The sequence below is a fragment of the Barbus barbus genome (genome assembly GCF_936440315.1).
Source record: "Barbus barbus genome assembly, chromosome: 24".
NCBI classification, from domain to species: domain Eukaryota; kingdom Metazoa; phylum Chordata; class Actinopteri; order Cypriniformes; family Cyprinidae; genus Barbus; species Barbus barbus.
Genome location: NC_136752.1, coordinates 10329237 through 10348006, shown reverse-complemented (window position 1 = coordinate 10348006; position 18770 = coordinate 10329237). Strand labels below are relative to the sequence as shown.

The 18770-nt window shown below is 37.4% G+C and overlaps 2 protein-coding genes across 2 annotated transcripts; one reads left to right on the top strand and one right to left on the bottom strand.

The window, feature by feature from the left end:
• Window positions 1-383: 383 nt before the first annotated feature.
• On the bottom strand, window positions 384-8400 carry LOC306843637 (polyisoprenoid diphosphate/phosphate phosphohydrolase PLPP6). Its single transcript, XM_079375226.1, has 2 exons — window positions 7743-8400; window positions 384-3560 (listed from the first exon to the last, which is right to left on the bottom strand). Exons 1-2 carry the CDS (start codon window positions 8221-8223, stop codon window positions 3193-3195), a joined length of 849 nt encoding a protein of 282 aa, XP_079231352.1. The 5' UTR covers window positions 8224-8400; the 3' UTR covers window positions 384-3192.
• Window positions 8401-9102: 702 nt separating this feature from the next.
• On the top strand, window positions 9103-16196 carry LOC306843470 (peroxiredoxin-6-like). The gene is made up of 5 exons (XM_079374994.1): window positions 9103-9273; window positions 11290-11446; window positions 13050-13196; window positions 14576-14722; window positions 15631-16196. The coding sequence occupies exons 1-5, from the start codon at window positions 9182-9184 to the stop codon at window positions 15754-15756; spliced, it is 669 nt and encodes a 222-aa protein (XP_079231120.1). The 5' UTR covers window positions 9103-9181; the 3' UTR covers window positions 15757-16196.
• Window positions 16197-18770: the final 2574 nt, after the last annotated feature.

The window sequence follows — 18770 nt, the reverse complement described above, 5'->3', positions numbered from 1 at the left end:
TTTTCCCATGAACACACTGTGCTACATGATATGGGACCTGTCAAAAATGATGTATGCACCAAAATACAAGGGTAGAATTTGGTACAAGCTTGAACAAAGTCTCAAAGGAAGGGCCAAGAGTTTATATTGAACTAATGACTAAACTACATTCTTAAACGTTTTTTCTTATATGTAAAAGTCTCACATCCTGTTCACACTACATAGAACCATGTTTTGTTATTTGTTCTATAACACAGGTTTCTTGTCCTGTCCCACTCCTCCATGGAAAACCTTACAGCAATAAAACATAGTCAGAGTCAGAGCTTACCATAAAACAGATCACGCTGAAGAAAGATTCCCTCACAAGATTAGATGTTCAAAGAAAAAATAATTCAGAACACAAAGCCATGTCTTCATATTTATTTAGAAAATACAATCACATTATGATGGATGTAGAGTATATTTTACATCACAAATATAACCAGCAGTCATAGCAGGCACCACAATAAGCTTACAAATATCCCTTGTAAATTTGACTTTGGTGAATGTAAATGGCCACTTTTCACTCAGACTACACAACGATCAAATGTCAGATTGTGAAATAAGCCTTTTAAAATGACTGTACACCCAAAACACGTGAATTACATTAAAATGTCTTCCCTCTCCATCTCCTAAAGAAAAAATAACACACATGGTCCCTAGCAAACAACCATCACCAAAACAGCATGATGTTATTGCAATTTAAAAATAGCATTATTGGTTGCCATCTGTCAATCGTGATATTGCACAAATGACCAAACGATAGCACTTTCAAGAAATAACACCGTTATTGCGAAGGAAAAATGTGCATATGGCTCTCTTGAAACAGTCAAAACGCCCACAACCTTCACCAGAAATGTATTACTATGAATCATTTTGAGGGCATGTGCTGTCAGAGAAGAAATATTTCATATCAAAAGAAAAAAACAGGACAATCTCTAGACTTTGGGGTGGATTTGTTGAAACATCTTTAATGCCACAGTACTTTACAAGAGGAGACCTATGACTGGATAAAGCTGACAGTCAGCTTTAAAGTGTTTCAAAGTCCCTTTCAACTGTTCAACCAGCCAAGGGTTAAACAGAATGTGAAAAACTCTCACTAGAAACACATGCAGACATACACATGCGGATTTAAAACAAAACAAATGGAAATGACAGATTTGACATCTGCCTGATACTGAGATTGAAGAGGAAAAAAAAAAGTGGAATGAAAACGAAATGGAAAAAAATTACACTTATTATCACATATACAGTATAATGCATAATTTGGAGAGACACTGTAAAATACAGAGTTAGCCATCTCTATATTGTCTATATATAATTTTAATTTTTCCTATTCAGTTCTTCTGCATAACCAGTGGAATGTAACAACATGTACTATATGTCCAAAAATATGTAGACACTTGTAGAAATAATGGGTTTGGCTATTTCAGACATTTCTGTGAGGACAAATGTTAATTTTCCTCAAACTGTTGCTGCAATGTTGGAAGCCAGTTCTCTATAATGTCAGTGCATGTGTAGCATTAAGACTGTGCTCAGTGGAATTAAAGGAATAGCCAAACCTGGTTATAAGAGCGTCAATATATTTTTGGCCATATAAACATACATGAAGAAGTAGTAGAATGACAAATTTATTTTCAATTGACTAAAACAGATCGTTCCGGTTCCTTGATTCTGATTGGTTGAGCCGGGTTCGAAGCTGTTGTAAATTACTTTACAAACAAAAAATGAAAATTTGCTACACTCAGGCCATCCAATAAGTAAATGTTTATTACAAACACACAGGTTTCTAATCACAAGATGTTAACTGATGGACTGGAGTCGTGAGGATTACTTGGATTATTGTGATGTTTTTAGCAGCTGTTTGGACTCTCATTGTGACGGCACCCATTCACTGCAGAGGATCTATTGGTGAGCAAGTAATGCTAAATTTCTCTATATCTGTTCAGATTAAGAAACTTATCTATATTTTGCATGGCCTGAAAGCGAGTAAATTTTCCTTTAAGCGCCATGTAAAGACTGTGGTACATAAATGGTAATCACTCAGTACAATGACATATTAAAGTGCCATGATAAGTAATATTACCAGAGTACTTCTTGGTCCAGTCTGAGAGAAAACCTCAGCAGAACTTTAGTCAAAATTATGGCCATCGTGGTGCAATTTACACCTGCTTAATGCTACCAAATGGTCATTATGACAGGTTCTCCTGCGATATATGGCAACAATTTGCAGCATATCATGTGATTTATGGCTCTATAATTACAGCTGTGGCTTTAACCCAATTAAAAACCAGCAAATTTGAATAAGACCATAGCAAAATACAGCAAACTTCTATAGACCAAAAAGACTGCGTCAAAAAGTGCAATAAAATTTAACAGTGGTAAACACGGTCACAATAAATGCACAGAAAAAGAACAATTTCACTCTTGAGACATAAACACAGAACAGAGCTTTAAAACACACACAAAAGACTTTTTCAGAGGAGAGAAATCAGTGTATTGAGGAACCCTATACAACCCTTGATAGATAACAGAACTACTCCCCTGTGAATGTCTATTGAGGACGCCGCATACCCTAAAGGTATTAGATCTGCGCTGTAATTAACCCCCGTTTCAAATCATCTTCCCTTGTTTAATTAAATATTCATTCATGAAGACCTTTTCATATTAATTAGAGATCTGGCTGGTTTATAATTAAAATGGAAGCAAAATCTTCAAGATGATGCCTAGTGTTTCAGGTGTTATAAAAATGTAGTATCACAATGGTGAGGTTTTATTCTGTAATCAAGAACACTAATGTTAGAAGCCAGAGGTCGCCCCATCCATCCAAGGACCAATCCTCAAAAGAGCAGAACAGGATGGCAGCTGATTCATTAAGACTGGAATAATATATCACAGTACTGACAGAAGAAGTAGAGAAATAACTTCAAGTGATGGAAAACAAGTGAAATCTGTTTACGCTTCTCCAACTTAAACTCATTTATCTGTTCAATATGATCTAACGTGAACCTAAACCCTTGGATGTTACTGGTAGAAGATATGTGACATTACATTCAAGAAAACGTGATAAACTCATAAAGCAACTTGATAGACATTATGGAATTATTACCAGCATACTGGCAGCAAACAAATGTGTCTAGATCCTCAAATAATGGGGACTTCAGTCTTAACTTCTCATTGAAGCTGTCCAATCGTGCTTTGCAACATGACTGGAGACAACCAGAGCATCTCAACCAAATTATATTGCCAGTAGCCCATGAGGAAACCAAACGCGACATCCGTCACGTGATGGCGTCCAAGGAGAACTCTAGAAAAACCAACAAAAGTGGCCCAGAGCAGGACAAGAACGCGGAGTGGGGCCGCTAGCACAAGATGGGCCAACAGAAAGCGGGCGCACATTGCAGCACGTGTGGCATGGCCTGATGGGAAAGAATAGCCATCCACAGAGAACGTGGCAAACATGTCCATACGGTTATGGGCAGGACGTCGCCGCCGTACAACAGCTTTCATCACACCGACCAGGACCAGGTCCAGAACCAAGGCTGAAAAATAAATTATGAAAACGTAAGTTAGGCGAACTTGCATCCAACCTAAATAGTAAAGGGATAGACTAGTTCACCCAAAAATTTTAATTACCCCATGATTTACAACAAATTTGCGTACAACAGTTAGCGGAAGCTAGAGATTACGGTTTATAAAGTTTTAAATGTGGATATTTTTCTTACACCAATGCATCGATTCACTTCAGAAGGCCTTTATTAACCCCCTGGAGCTGCGTGGAGCACTTTTTATGTTGGATGGACGCACTTTCTTTTGTTTCAAAATCTCGACTCCTATTCACTGCCATTATAGACGTTTTTCCTGAATGTGGAAGTCATGTCTGACTCTTAACCGGAAGGATGCTTTGCATTTCCAGTCTCCAGAGTTTCTAGTCAAATTAGCATATATACCGAGCTGATAATCGAATTAAAATGTTTTAAAAAAGCACATGGCTCCATAGCACCATCATTTTACAGTGTCGCAATGACCGTCATTTGTCAGTGCCTCACTCCTCAAAGTTTAATGAGTGTGTAGATGGCACAAAGCTGCCGATGTTAGCTTCATTAAAAACAGATGGGCACTATTTGAATGGGTTCCTATGGAGACCGGAACAGAAGAGCATCCAATCAGAAGTTAGAATTCGTTATGGTGGCACTCATTGTTTACTCAGGAAAAAGGTCTATAAAGCTTGGAAGACCCAGGACATATTTTAATATAACTCTGATTATATTGGTCTGAAAGAAGAAAGTCATATACACCTAGGATGGCTTGAGGGTGAGTAAATCATGGGGTAATATTAATTTTTGGGTGAACCATCCCTTTAAAGGAAAACGCCATCGTTTTTCCATATTCCAATATGTTCTTCCCTCCACTTAGACGAGTTGATACGTACCTCTCCCGTCTCAATGCGTGCACGCAATCGCTCTAGCGCGCGGTGCCATTATGCTAGCGTTTAGCTTAGCACCATTCATTCCTTAGGTTCCAAACAGAGATGAATTTAGAAGCTACCAAACACTTCCATGTTTTCCCTATTTAAAGACGGTTACATGAGTACTTACATGAGTAAGTATGGTGACACAAAATAAACAGTGGCGATAGGGAAAACATGCAAGTGTTTGGTAGCTTCTAAATTCATCCCTGTTTGGATCCTAAGGACTGAATGGTGCTAAGCTAAACGCTAGCATAATGGCACCGCGCGCTAGAGCGATTGCGTGCACGCACTGAGACGGGAGAGGTACGTATCAACTCGTCTAAGTTGAAGGAAGAACATAGTGGAATATGGAAAAACGATGGCGTGTTCCTTTAAGGCCAGTTCACACTGCATCGACAGATGCAGACCTAGCCAATAGTCATTAGATTGCAACCAGAAAAACAAATGCAGATCAACGGCCACAGACATTGAAAGGAGTACTGCACTGATCCAACAAAACCTGATGAACATGTTCGTTACCGTTTGTCTCCGTCTGTAATGTAATGTGAATTGGCCTTTATAGGATGCCTTAATAAAATGTGTTTGTAGCTATGTCACATTTGCATTAAGCCCACCTAATAGCTGCTTTGGCCTGTCCTCAAAGAATAGTTGGGTAAGTGATTTTGCTAAGTTAAGGAGATGCTGCAAAGCCAAAAAGCATTGTATGAACCTCCAATACTAATGCCACAGTTAGCATATAATCCAGTTTACAGCTGCTCATGAACCCGTGAAACACCATAATGGTAAGGAGAATTACATTTTCAACAAACATTCTAAGTGGCTGACCAATCACAACACTCTGGGCCAGCTGACCAACCAGATCAAACTGGGCTTTTCAGAAAGGCGGGCCCTTCATGAACTTGTAATGCAAAACAATTCTTATAGCAAATGTATCACTTGCGTAGGTCTTGTTGATGGGAACCAATTCACACAGAAGACATTTTTCCACAGTGATGAGTGGAAAGGTCTTTTCAGAATACTTTATGATTGATTATAGCTGCCTCTAAACCAAGGCATTGTGATTACCTGGATAAATTAAATGTTTAATAAAAGATGTTAAATCGGGCGAAGAAGTTGTAACAAATCACCTCTGGAAACAGACCATGCCTGGATTTCTTTAACAAGCTGAATAAGCCATCCTGTTCAAAGTAGTTTTAAAAAATGACAACATTAATGACCGGGATGTCAAAGCAACAGTGTGTCAGTGGAACGACAGCTGCTGTAGTGGGATTAGTGAGTATCGCTCCATTTTTCCTCTGGAAATACTGCAGACAGAGAATCGTGATAAATATGTCTGATCTCTCTGCAGCAACAAACAAGAAGCCTGTTGCATTTTAAACGGATAATGCCAATAAGCCACATTAATAATGGAGAGCTACACTGAATGGAAGCATGATTCACCTGCAGAAACACCAGGCACTGAAAACATCTGAATAAAAGAGAGGTCTAAAAGAAAAAGACAAGGGTGTCATAAGGAAGGTGGGAGGAGATGAAGTGGGCTATGATATTGCATCATGGAAGAGAATGAGCCTGAAATGGAGCCAGAAAGAGTGGAGAAAATATATAAGAAATCAAAATATGAAGCCAGACTATAAGATTAAATATTAGCCGACTAAACAAAAGGGCTGATGAAGAGACATGGACAGCAGTGTCATAGCTTTAAACAAATGGCCCAGGTTCAATAAAAGAATCTGAAAATTTGCACTGGGTTCCCATTGAAAATGGCTGTTTTTCTTACGAACGTTTCAGAGAATTAATAATAAGGTATGAGGTTTAAATCACTTGAAATGACTTTCATGTTTTGTTCCACAAAAAATGGTATGCCTCAGGGGTGAATTATGAGGCTGGTCTTTTTAATCATTTAAAAATTATTTAAAAATGGAAAAATATGATGCAGACACTATTCAGTTATGCAAGTATATGATGTAAGGTAGTGCTGCAAGAATAAATGTTAACAGTTTACAAAGTACAGCCACAAGACTTCACAATACATCACATGATTTTTGCTCACCAACATAATTTTCTCTGCAAAATTGTATCCGTTTTTAACCTCTGCCACGACCACGTAAACCCATTAACCTTCACATGATATGCACAAGATTTACAGTAAAGGACTGTTTACTGAAACAAACCCACTTACAGGAATAACACACTTAACTCATAATATCCAGAAGTTCATCCATGTAGCACCATCCAAAAAGGCTATTTAGATTTTACAGCACATATGACACATTTTGTAGAAGAATAAATAACAGTCTTTTAACAAATGCACCACATTCCTACTTTTTAACCCTAGGAACGTCTTCCCATATTGACCTACACTGCAAGAGCATCAATTCCTGTCTGAGCTAAGCTTGATGCTGAGAGGTGTCTATATGGCAGGGGTTTTCAATTTGGGGCCCTGCAACCACTCACAGCAGGCTGCAAGAGAGTGCAAGGGGGTCTGTGTAAAAATAAATAAAAATAATAAAGATTTGTCTAAAATACATTTTATTAAAATAAAACATGCATTAAAAATACAAATAAAAAACTACTAAGTAAAAAATGCATTTAAATAAAATAAATTGATAAAAATAAACATGAACTTAAATGACTAAATAAAAACTATTGATTTAATTAACTGCTGAAAGTAAATAAAATGCATTTTGATTTACATCTAACAGTACAGTACTATTTTCTTCTGTATGGTAATCAAAACTAAATATTGTATAAATGTGACCCTGGTCCACAAAACCAGCTTCAAACCAGTAGCACGGGCATATTTGAAGCAATAGCCAACAATACATTGTATGGGTAATTTTTTTGTTGTTGTAAATTTCCTACCGTTAATACATCAAAACTTAACTTTTGATTAATAATATGCATTGCTAATAACTTCATTTGGACAACTTTAAAGGTGATTTTCTTTTTTTACATCTCAAATTTCTGATATTCAAATAGGCCTAGTTATATCTCCACCAAATATTGTCCTATCCTATCATACATCAATGGAAAGCTTATTTATTCAGCTTTCAGACGATGAATAAAAATGGACCCTTATGGTTCAGGGTCACATATGATTTTTTTTTACAGTAATAAATATATATAGCCTTTTACATTTAAGGATGGGGTGCCTTGCATGAAGACGATCATATTTGGGAGTCAGGTGCATCTGAAAGACCGAACACCTAAACTCTGACCATTTCATTATTAAGCAGCAGTTAAAGCGCATTACCCATGAGCAGGTTCAGCATGACCTCCTGACCGGCGGCACTGTCGCTTTTGTACAGGCAGTACGCAGCACCGGCCAGCCACGGGATCCCGTGTCCAGAGATCTCGACGAGCTTCATGAGCGGCCGCATGCTGCCCCAGGACGCGTCCTCACAGGCGCACACACCGAGGCGCTTCGACAGCCACAGGTCGATGGCCAGCAGAGAGCTAAGCGCAATCCCAATGATGGACGGGTTCAGCTTCATACAGTCTTCCTCCGGTAACTGCTGCCCGCCGGTGGAGGAGGTGGACGAACCCGAGCCGCGTCGCCGGCTGGGGCTCTCGGAGGCTCGAAGCCGGGCCGCGGTGGGATCGGAGCCCTGCCTCTGCAGCAGGTGCGGCGGGGGAGCCCGGTTCAGAGAGATGAACTCGTAGCGTCCGTTTCCACCGGCACACGGAACACTGCCGGTGCGCGCCGCGCTGCTCCGCGCTTTAGGAGAAGGCATGTTACTTCACCAATGCCAAGACAGGCTAGCCCAATATTATTGGAATGTCTTCTGTGTTATAATATAGCTTTTGTATCTGTCTTTTTCAGGTCACAGCTTTACAGGTGATAACAGAGAACTGGTCTTACTGGACTACCGTGCAGCGCCATCTTTGAAAAGCATCTATCTGCGCAATGCACAATGGGAAAAAAAAAATTGTGTTCTTCAACCATGTGACTACATTACAAAATGAGTTAACATAGTAATTACGCTAAATAATAATCAAGTACTATAATACAAAAGTAGATCAAAAACAGTGCAAAAACGGATCATAGGTTTTAGATTTCTTTGAATAAAATATTGAAATATTGCTCCACATCATCAGATCACTCATTCATGCAATGCAAGTAGTTCAAATACAGATCACTGCATAATTTGTTGCATATTTGTGTTTTAGGATGTGTCTTTTCTGCTTTACCTGACATACGATATTAGAATAAATGTTAATTATAAAAAATACAAACAAGTAATTTATGCAGTGGTGTTTAAATATGAACTGCATGTCAAATGTCAAAATTATTATAATAAACGCAAGGTAAAACTCAACATCAGGAAAAGAAAGGAGCTGGCTGATATTTTAACTAAACTATGTATATTTGTTTAGGGTTAATAAATAGGTGATAACATGATAAAATATTGAATAAAGCAGAAAACACATAATTGAATTTCTACAATCTTTTGGTTAAAAAGTCTTGCAGAAAAACGCAGTTACGTCTTATCTGCTCAATGCAATATTTTATTTATGATGCAGAAACAACAAACAAAGCTCCTCTTAATCTTTGAAGTCTGAGGTGGCGGCGTTTCGTCCAATCAGAAGCATCGCCCCGCCCCGCCCCGCCCACTTCCGTCTTTCTGATCATATAAACTCCATTCTTGGTTACACGTGCTGTCTGTAACACAAGTCCAAAGGAAAACAGTCATGCCTGGAATTCTGTTGGGAGACGTGCTCCCTAACTTTGAAGCAGAGACTACAATCGGCAAGATCAAATTTCATGAATTCTTGGGAAATTCGTAAGTAGCTAAATAGATTAATTTTGTTTCTGAGCGAGCAGGGCCTAATCGGACACGATCTGTTTATTGTGGTTTCATCACTAGGTGACTGATGTGCGACATAAACATGACCCGATACCATCCCTATATTACTGGTTATGATGTGGCATATAGCGGCTTACATCCGCCTCTATCTGTCGAGCGTTAGACTTGAATGGAATACACTCATTGAATAATCTTATTAGCAATAGTTTTATCTTAATATATATATTTCTTATTTATTTGCGGCAGAGTTGGCTTAAAGAAGAGTCCAAGTTTAAGTAAGCCATAAGAAATGTGCAGTCAGAAGCTTTAGGACTCTATGATCGTGCAAACCCTGCTTTTATTGCATGGTATGACATTGCTGCACAGGTATGCACTCAGTATAATAACAAACAAGCTGTTGTGTAATAAATATCTAGTTCATTATGTAAATGCAACTATTTAAAAAAGGGTGCCACATACCAGGTCAAATCAAGAACCTTCTCAAGTTCAAGAATTTCTCAGTTATGTCAGTGTTCTCTTTAAACCAGCTTTAATTTGTGTACAAAATATTTGGGATGGGGTTGTAAAGTGTGCCTGGTCATTATGGCTGCAAGATTAACAAGGCCGGTATTGTTGCAATTTTGGCAAGAGTGTAAAGTGTTTGGAAGTCCCCCATATTGTGCAAAAATTTTATTTTTTAAAATTTTTATTTAATGTAATATCATCTTAAAAGGTTTAGATTTTAAATTCAAGTCAGTTTTATTTGTGTAGCATAATACAGTTTCAAAGTCACTTTGCAGAAACTCATTATGTTCATGTCTTTGTTTATACTTTGTTGCATTTTAAAACTGTGCAATAATATAGCTAATATTTTGTGACCATGTAAACAATTTTGCTATTTAGTATTTATTGCTTTGCATAAGAGTACTATATGTATGCGGGTAATTTTGGATGTACTATATATCCAACTTTGTTTCTGGGTGGTGATATATTTTTTACATTTTGCTGTATAGTATATAGGCTAATGCATATTTACATGATGCACGTATGGAAAATAATGGGCATCTGCAACCCATGTGTCCAGTAGTGTATACATGGTATAACCTTTTTAAAATTGAAAAATGCATGAAAGCAGTATGAGCTGTTCATTTACTGTCATCTGTTCATAGAAGAGTGGAACGGTTTCGTTAAGCTGGCTGAGGTCAATGAACTGACCTGTTCTGCATTTCCCAACTGTGTATACAAAAAACAAGTTTCTCAATCTTCCTGTTTTTGCCCATTTTAAAGTTGGACCTTTCAAACTTGTCTTCCAGTTTACAGTGTTAACTTAAAATGTTGTGAAAAGAGCTTGAATTTCCTTTCGTTGTGGTGATCATGTGACAGTTTGGCATTGTTTCTTTAACTGCAGTCAAAACCGCTGTTGGCCTTTGAATGAGAAGTGCTGCTCTGTGCATTTCTACTAAACAATACCGAAACTCTTTTGGGCTGAATGGAGGTCATGTTAGATTTATCCAGCTAATGGGAGATTCCCAGAACTTCCCAGAAACTGTTTTCAGACGAGCTCAAATGCATGTCTCCAGGGAGTGAATGATTATTTTCCTTATAACTTGGGAAAAACATGTGGCATGGTTACACAACGACTAATTGTCTCTACACCCAGATGGTTTCCTGACACAACTGTTTTGTAATGGCTCAACCTTTGACAAAAACGAGCATGAATTTGTAGTCAATTACCATTTTATCTGAATCTCCTATTATCTATTGCTCTTTTCATTAAATGGGTAATCTACTGCTGGTAATAATCTGCTTTTAACTGGTGGTACTACAGCATATTGCTAGAAGGAAAAAGGGCTGTGCTGTTCCTTTTTGCCTAAAAGGTAGAAAGAATGGAATGCTTAAAACACACTGGTCTTGATCCAACCGTCTGTGAGGTGGGATCTGATGGTTCTTTCACAAAGTCTTGGAGCGGTCAAAAGTTGTCAATTTACATTATCTTTTTTTCCCCCTCTTTAGATGGGGTATCTTGTTCTCACACCCACGTGACTTCACTCCAGTATGTACGACTGAGCTAGCCCGTGCTGCGAAGCTTCACGATGAGTTTAAGAAACGCGACGTGAAGATGATCGCACTGTCCATTGACAGCGTGGAGGACCACCGCAAATGGAGTGAGGTCTGCAGATATTACATGCTTGCATCCTACAAAAGAAATATTGATTTCCTGACACGTTTTTTTTTTTTCTTTGTAAATCAAATTATTAGTTTTTTTTAGTATATTAATGTTATTAATGCTATTAAATGTAATTTAAAAATAATATTTGGTCCTATATCGGTTGCAGAAATTGCATACTGTAATATCTTTATTGCTTCATTAACCTAAATTCAGAGAGCGACTAATCGACGCGCCACTATGGAAACGGATGCTAAGCGGTTTCTTTCTTTTATTCAATGGCCATTTACATGCTTGGTGCATATTTCCACCTAATTGATGGTTGTGCAATCTTTTTTTTTTTTTTTTTCCCAGTTTAGTCTAATCCTTGAATATGAATGATATTGTTTGTTTGATTATTTTTTTTTTATATATATATATATATATATTTTAGTCATATCAGATGTTTTTTATTATAGAAATGCATTACAGAAAATGCAGATCCATGTGAGATGATGATATAAAATATATATGTTACAGTGTTTTTAATTTACACAGATAACTGTTATAAATGCCAATAGAGTAATAACTTTTTTTTTTTTTTTTTTTTTTTTTTTTTGTGCAAATACATTAAAGTAACTTGACATTATCATTGAAGACCAGCAATAAAACATAATGGCAATATATACATGTCAAAGTCAGACTTGCCCCATCTGTGATGCCTGGTTACTTATCAGTGCAAAATTATCACAAATTAAAAAGGATTCATGCCAATATTGTCCAAAACCCCACTTTTCTAGGGCGTTTCCAAACTTTTGGAGAGCTATATTATACACACACACACACACACACACACACAGAGTATACGAGGCATAGGCTATATTACATGGTGCACAACATTATATAATATTACAATATCTGTCACTCCCACTGAATGCTGATAGCGCTGAAGAAAACTAACCCTGGAACATGACCTGCTCCGCAGCAGGTTCTCTTCAGAGGGCAAGTTCTTACTATAATCCCGAGAGGTATTTTTCTGTAGTTGACTCTCTCCGACTCTCTCGCTGAACATTTCAACAAAAGGGCTGATTACATGTTACAAGACATCTGGCTTCCCAAGGGTTTGAACTTGGACAAATGTTTCATAATAACACTCGAAAATGCATTAAGAACTAGTTTGTAAAAGGTTGAGGCACACAGCTTTTGCTGCTGTTATTTTATGGTCTGACTGTTTTAATGCTAACTTTTTACTGGACATAAAGACCTACTTTCACACCCACATGTGCCTTTGGCTGAGCTCTTGTTTTCAAATTCATGTGAATGTTGCAGACACCCGGTTCCCACAAGACAATGTGCTTCGTGTGATGTTAGTCGCTGGTAAACCACAACACTCTTTACTCATATACGAATATCAAGATGTATACATGTACTGTAATGCTCTTAATTGTAAAACATAAAAATAAACCAATATTTTACATTATTTATGGCTTTGAATTTGTAAACTAGTTTTTATTTGTCAAATTAATTTACTGTCTTCCAACAAGGCTTCCCACATAAGGATGACTGACTGAAATCTGAAAAAACGGTGAATATGACTTCATAGTTCTGTATCTTTTGCTCTCTCTAGGACATAGTGTCGTTTAACCAAGACAAAGCCTGCTGTCCCATGCCTTTCCCCATCATAGCAGATGACAAGAGGGAGTTATCGGTCTTACTGGGGATGCTGGACCCCGATGAGAGGGATAAAGATGGGATGCCCCTCACTGCCCGCTGTGTGAGTTTCCATCGCAACCATGCTTTAATTGTTCTCAACAGGATTATTGAAGTTAACAAACTAAAACCAGGTTACTTGAAATGAAATTAATTTTAAATTAGTTCAAATCTAAAATTAACTAATTTTATTTCAGCTAGTTGCCAACGCAACACTTTCTACTTACTAAAATAAATAAATATAAAATTATTAATTTATATAGGCATTTTAAAACCAATATAAATGCATACAAAAATAAATATTGAAGTGCCGAGACACAATCTGCTTGATTTGTAAAAATATTTTTTTCCCCCAATAAATATTACATTCATAATATGCATTTATTTAATGTAATATTAAGTTAATGCTATTGATATGAAAAAATGTGAACTGAAATAAAATCTAACTAGTAAACTAATTTTATTTTGGCTAGTTGCCTAGGCAGCATTTCTTATTTCCATGTAGATATGTACTAAAATAACTAAAACACAAACCGAAATTAAATTAGTGTAGACATGTTAAAACTAATAATAATGACAAAATTGCACAACAAGATGACAAATTTACCTGAAGTAAAAATGGAAGATAGAAAAATAAAAACGAATTAAAAATATTAATTCTAGAGCTATAATAGTATCTCAGGGTTACTAAAATAACACTGGTTCTTAATCAGGGGTCCCAATAAGTCTCAATTTATTTTTAATTATATTAACGCATGTAAATTAAAAGATGTGTAACTTTATTTTTTTTTTTTTTAAACCACACGGTTTTCAAAATCAGGTTTTTGAGTTTGTGACAACAGAAGTGCCAGAGATGCATATCAGCATGTAAATAATTTCTAAGTGGGATTTGGAGTCAAAAAGTTTGAGAACCATTGCTTTCAATGTCTTGGTCGTGACTAATGTCTGAATGGGTGATTGTGAAACTCTGATCCACCGGACTAAATTTCTGTGGATGTTTTGCTGCATGTAACTCTTCCATTGCTCCATGTACCCGCAGATTTAATCTAGTCTTTGCTACAACATGTGCTTTGGCAGCTTAACAACAGAAGTTGTCAATACTAGAAATCACTAGGGAACCTGCCGAAAGAAGACAGATCTATATCAATACATAAATATATTTGATGCTGTTGTTCACACTGTAAAGCCCTAAACACACTACATGATTTTCCGCTGTCCCAGACAAAAGATTGTCACCGTGAAGCAATCGTGGCGAATCAGAAATCGCCATTATTGTTTCATGATGCCTGTCTTTCATCTGGGACAGCGGAAAATCGTGCAGTGTGTCTCGGGCTTTATACGGTCACTGAATAGGATTAGTCCGGTGCCACTTCATTAGGCCACCAATTATGAAACTAAAAGTGCTTATTTCTATCTGCACTTATCATATTTATTATATTTCAGGTGTTTGTCGTTGGCCCAGATAAGAGGCTGAAGCTGTCCATTCTCTATCCAGCCACTACAGGGCGTAATTTCGATGAGATTCTCCGTGTCATAGACTCTCTGCAGCTGACGGCAACAAAGAAAGTGGCCACACCTGTGGACTGGAAGGTAAGAGACAGCCTTTCTTTCCTTATGCTGGGTACACACTAAAAGATTTTTTAAATCTTCACAATGTGAGAGACCACAAACATGAGGCCAAAGAAAATTCCTTGATTTAACCGTTTTGCTCCTGTAGTGTGAGGTGTGCTGCGACGTGACACAGATGGCACACCACACATCATCAGATTTTCCTGACTGCTGTAGTCAGTCCTGACTGTGAACACAGGAAATCTTGCCAAATCTCTGGAGACTTGAGAATAAACTATATATTTATTTTAGAACAAAAACATACAAGGGCAATAACATAAATTACATCAAATTATAAAAAAACAATAAATAAAATGAAGGCAAAGCAATAAGAAAATTACATTTTCCTTAAGCAGGTATAAATAATTACAAATTATTCAAAGAATAGATTTAAGGCTTTAAAGTCTGTCTTTGGTAATGGCAGGAAGAAATTGCGATGGTGTCCAAATCCTTTTGTGCTGCGAAATGACTGCGTTTGTTATGCTTCTGTCAGCTCGCTTTCTGATTGGATATTGTTTTGTTTCACGTGATAATCTGCAGATCATAAACTCGTTTGTCCTCGGGGTTCCCCCACACATCAGGATTTCTGATCGTAAATATTCAACGTTAAATATTTGATTCACTTTCCGAGCAGATTCAGTCACTATTAACACCTCACACCACAGGAACATCTGATAAGATAATCTTTAGATCCACCAAGATAATCTGGAGATAAACATTACCTAGGATTGTCGGAAGGGGAGAAATCGGCACAAAATCAGCCCGATTATCTTGTGGTGTGTACCCAGCATTAAGAGTCATTAAGTTAAGTTAATTTATTTTCTTTTTTTCTTATGTGGTCAGAGGAAAAAAAATCTGTGAAATTTATTTCCTTTTTTTTTTTTTTTAAGCCTGGTCAAGAAGTCATGGTCATCCCTTCTTTGTCAGATGAAGAAGCCAACAAACTTTTCCCAGCAGGTTTTACCCTCAAAGAGGTGCCTTCTGGGAAAAAATACATACGCTACACTAAACCGTAACTGATATATTGCGGCAATACTGTAGACATAGCACTTAACTGACATTTGCATTTTAGTCCAGTTGATGTGCTGCATTCTCTGAGTTTGACTACATGACCCATCACCTGCTACTATCCAGAGAGAGAAATCAGCAGAATTTAGCATCTTAAGGTCATTACATGCAACACAATTATTGTATTGTGCCTTAATCTCAATAAAATTGATCCTTTTGTAATTTAAAAAGATGTTGAGTATTCATTTGGACTGTGATATTTTGAATAATGAATTCTAATTTTGGATGCTTGCTGTTTATGGCTCATGCCTAATATGCTTAAGTAGTTGTGGTATTTCACGGTGTATGGTATGTGACCAACAAAATGTTTTGTACTTTGTATTGGTTATGACATGGTGTATGATGGATTTATTGCAAATGCAATTTAAACACAGATCTGGTTTATGTGACCTAAATTGGTTGAGTGAACTCCTTTATAAAGTGAGGTGAACTTTAACAGCATCGAGAGGTTGAATGAGGAAAAACATGTTGCCAGAATGAACTTTGATTTGTAGTGATAATTAAATCTATACTGATCAAACGCAAGGAAAATGCAGTTATAGCATATGAGCAATGGAAAATATAATATCAGGGTCAGTTAGTCTATGCTTCCCAGGCTGCTTTTATTTACTCGAATACAGTACAAACAGCAATATTGTGTAATATTACACTTTAAAAATGACTGTTTTCTGAATGTATTAGATATCATAAGGGTCGGTTTTCTGTAAATTTCAGTACAGGCTGATTATCTCTTATTAATGGAAGTGTAAACGCTAGTTTTAAACTAATGGCAGGTGAAGAGATGAGGCATGTTCAGAAATCCGTAGGATGAATATTACATGGGGTGATTAATTAGTCTAATGTAAAATTAGCAGTTGTATCCTAATGTGACCCTGAAAATGGTATGTAAACCGTAATCCGATATTCCCTTGCACCACATGTAACATCCAGTAGGTGGTGGTATGAGATCTCTGATCGGATCCCTCAAATAAGATTTCATATAAACTAGAGCAAAGGGTCAAAGTTTTATTTGACAAGTTTAACAAGTCAAGCATTAAGATGACAAATTACACATCAGTCATGTTGGTATGTTGCTGAACTTTCAAACCTTGAACAACCCCAAAAAGCTTCAAGGAGTTCTCAAACTGTGACGACAAACATCAATGCTGGGTGTCAATGAGGCATGAAAGGATGCCTTGTTATCACAAGCATTCCGTTTGTCCATTAAAAACTGAAAAATGTTCCCACACAGGCATTTAGCAGAGTAAATCATTGACACACAATCCTCATTCCTAGGTTACCAGCAGGGAAGCGCTCTCCTCGGCTTTGAGGAGCAGGTGAGAGCTGTAGTGAAGAGAGCGCAGGGACTAGTGTGGGGTTTGGGTTACCACAACTATTCAGCCGATGTTACTGCAGCTCATATAGCTGGGTGAAGGTCATGGAAGCTATGCGGCTCGACAGCGAGGGCCAGATGCTCTTTTACTTCAGAGTAGAGGACAGATTTCCTCTCTTTCTCCCTCCCTCCCCAAGAATGCCATGAAAACAGACAGGGATTCCCCTCTTTGTCCGTGAAGGAGGGTAAAATGCAGATGGCATGAGTTTGATCATGGGACGCCACGTTTCCTGGATGCAGGCCGGGTGAGGTGTCTGTTACCCTCTCATTACCCCCCCCCCTCAACTCTTGGTCTTCAGAGACATTTTCCACCAAAGGTTTCAAATAGTACTTTTATGAGAGGACAAGCAACCACTAGATGGCAGTAGCAGTTTGTGTTGAAGGTTTTCTTCACTAAATATAAAAGCCATAATTTTGATCTTGGAGTCAGTTTAGTGACTTTAACTCTGTTTAGCATGATGACACTCAAGAATGGATTATGAATAAAGTCAGGACCGTCAAGTATTGATTATATGGCTTCACAATTTCAGAGGCCTCCAGCTGAGAGGCCCTCAGGGGCCCGAAACCTGGAGATAAGCTACTGCAGATAAAATGCATATAAATTGCTTGATTATATGCTAGTGACAATTGCCATAATATGAAATAAACAAAGAAATGAGAAACGTTATCTGTTCCTTGGACCTCTGTTCCTTGGACGTGGGAACCTTCTAAAATGGTTAAAAAGTATGTATGTTCTATTCATCAAAGAATCTCCATAAATATATTAAGCTTCTGAATGGTAGGGTGTACACTGCCTGTCATGTCATGCTTCATTTTAAAAGTTGATCTTCATGGATAAAAAGCTATGATTGATGGACAGAGTGATCTGTCCATTTAAGCTGTGGTCACATTAGACTTCACGCTCCATTCCCTTCCATTGATACGGATGTAAACGTGGGAGACCAGAAACGCTCATGCGAAAAGGTTTTATCTTCCATCGTGCATCATGGTTCACGTTTGGTGAACTCTGGCGAGTGGATTTGTGTAATGAATAGTCATTTGACCTACATTTGAGCATCTAAATGTCGCAGATTGACCTCATGGCTAAATTCAACACGCAAATTTAAAAGCGGTGTGGTTTGTAAGTTATATCGGATGATATAACATCTGAATATGTATATATAATCTTTGCAAATAATGTAATGTTCCTGTGCAAAGAATTTAATGGTATGTGACCCGGTTCAATATAGTTAAACTCAATTGGCAGCATTTGTGGCATAATGTTGATGAAAAATGATAAATAAAAATCAAGATGAGTTACTTAGAAGGAAACCGAATGAGGTTCATTTTTGGAATATTTAAAAGAAATGTTATTTTATTTTAGGTGTTATGTCATGGCAACAAATAATGTTAACATGTATTGTTTGCATGTTGTGACTATACTATTGAGACCGTGAGTGTTTTAAAATTTATTTCACTTCCATTGCAAGTACCTCCCCATAACCCAGATTTTTGCTTTTTTTTTTAAACTCAAAATAATTTTGTGTTGTTGACTGAGCTTACCTTGCACAGGACCTGGAATATTCCTTTAAACGGAGTTTAGAGCGAACC

What these genes read in the sequence shown, in the direction of transcription:
- LOC306843470 (XM_079374994.1), top strand. Translation starts at nt 9,182, where the DNA reads ATGCCTGGAATTCTGTTGGGAGACGTGCTCCCTAACTTTGAAGCAGAG. An exon ending in ACCACCGCAAATGGAGTGAG is followed by an intron (nt 11,447 to 13,049) that starts GTCTGCAGATAT and finishes TGCTCTCTCTAG; the next exon opens with GACATAGTGTCGTTTAACCA. An exon ending in TGCCCCTCACTGCCCGCTGT is followed by an intron (nt 13,197 to 14,575) that starts GTGAGTTTCCAT and finishes ATTATATTTCAG; the next exon opens with GTGTTTGTCGTTGGCCCAGA.
- LOC306843637 (XM_079375226.1), bottom strand. Translation starts at nt 8,223, where the DNA reads ATGCCTTCTCCTAAAGCGCGGAGCAGCGCGGCGCGCACCGGCAGTGTT. An exon ending in CATGCTGAACCTGCTCATGG is followed by an intron (nt 3,561 to 7,742) that starts GTAATGCGCTTT and finishes TTTATTTTTCAG; the next exon opens with CCTTGGTTCTGGACCTGGTC.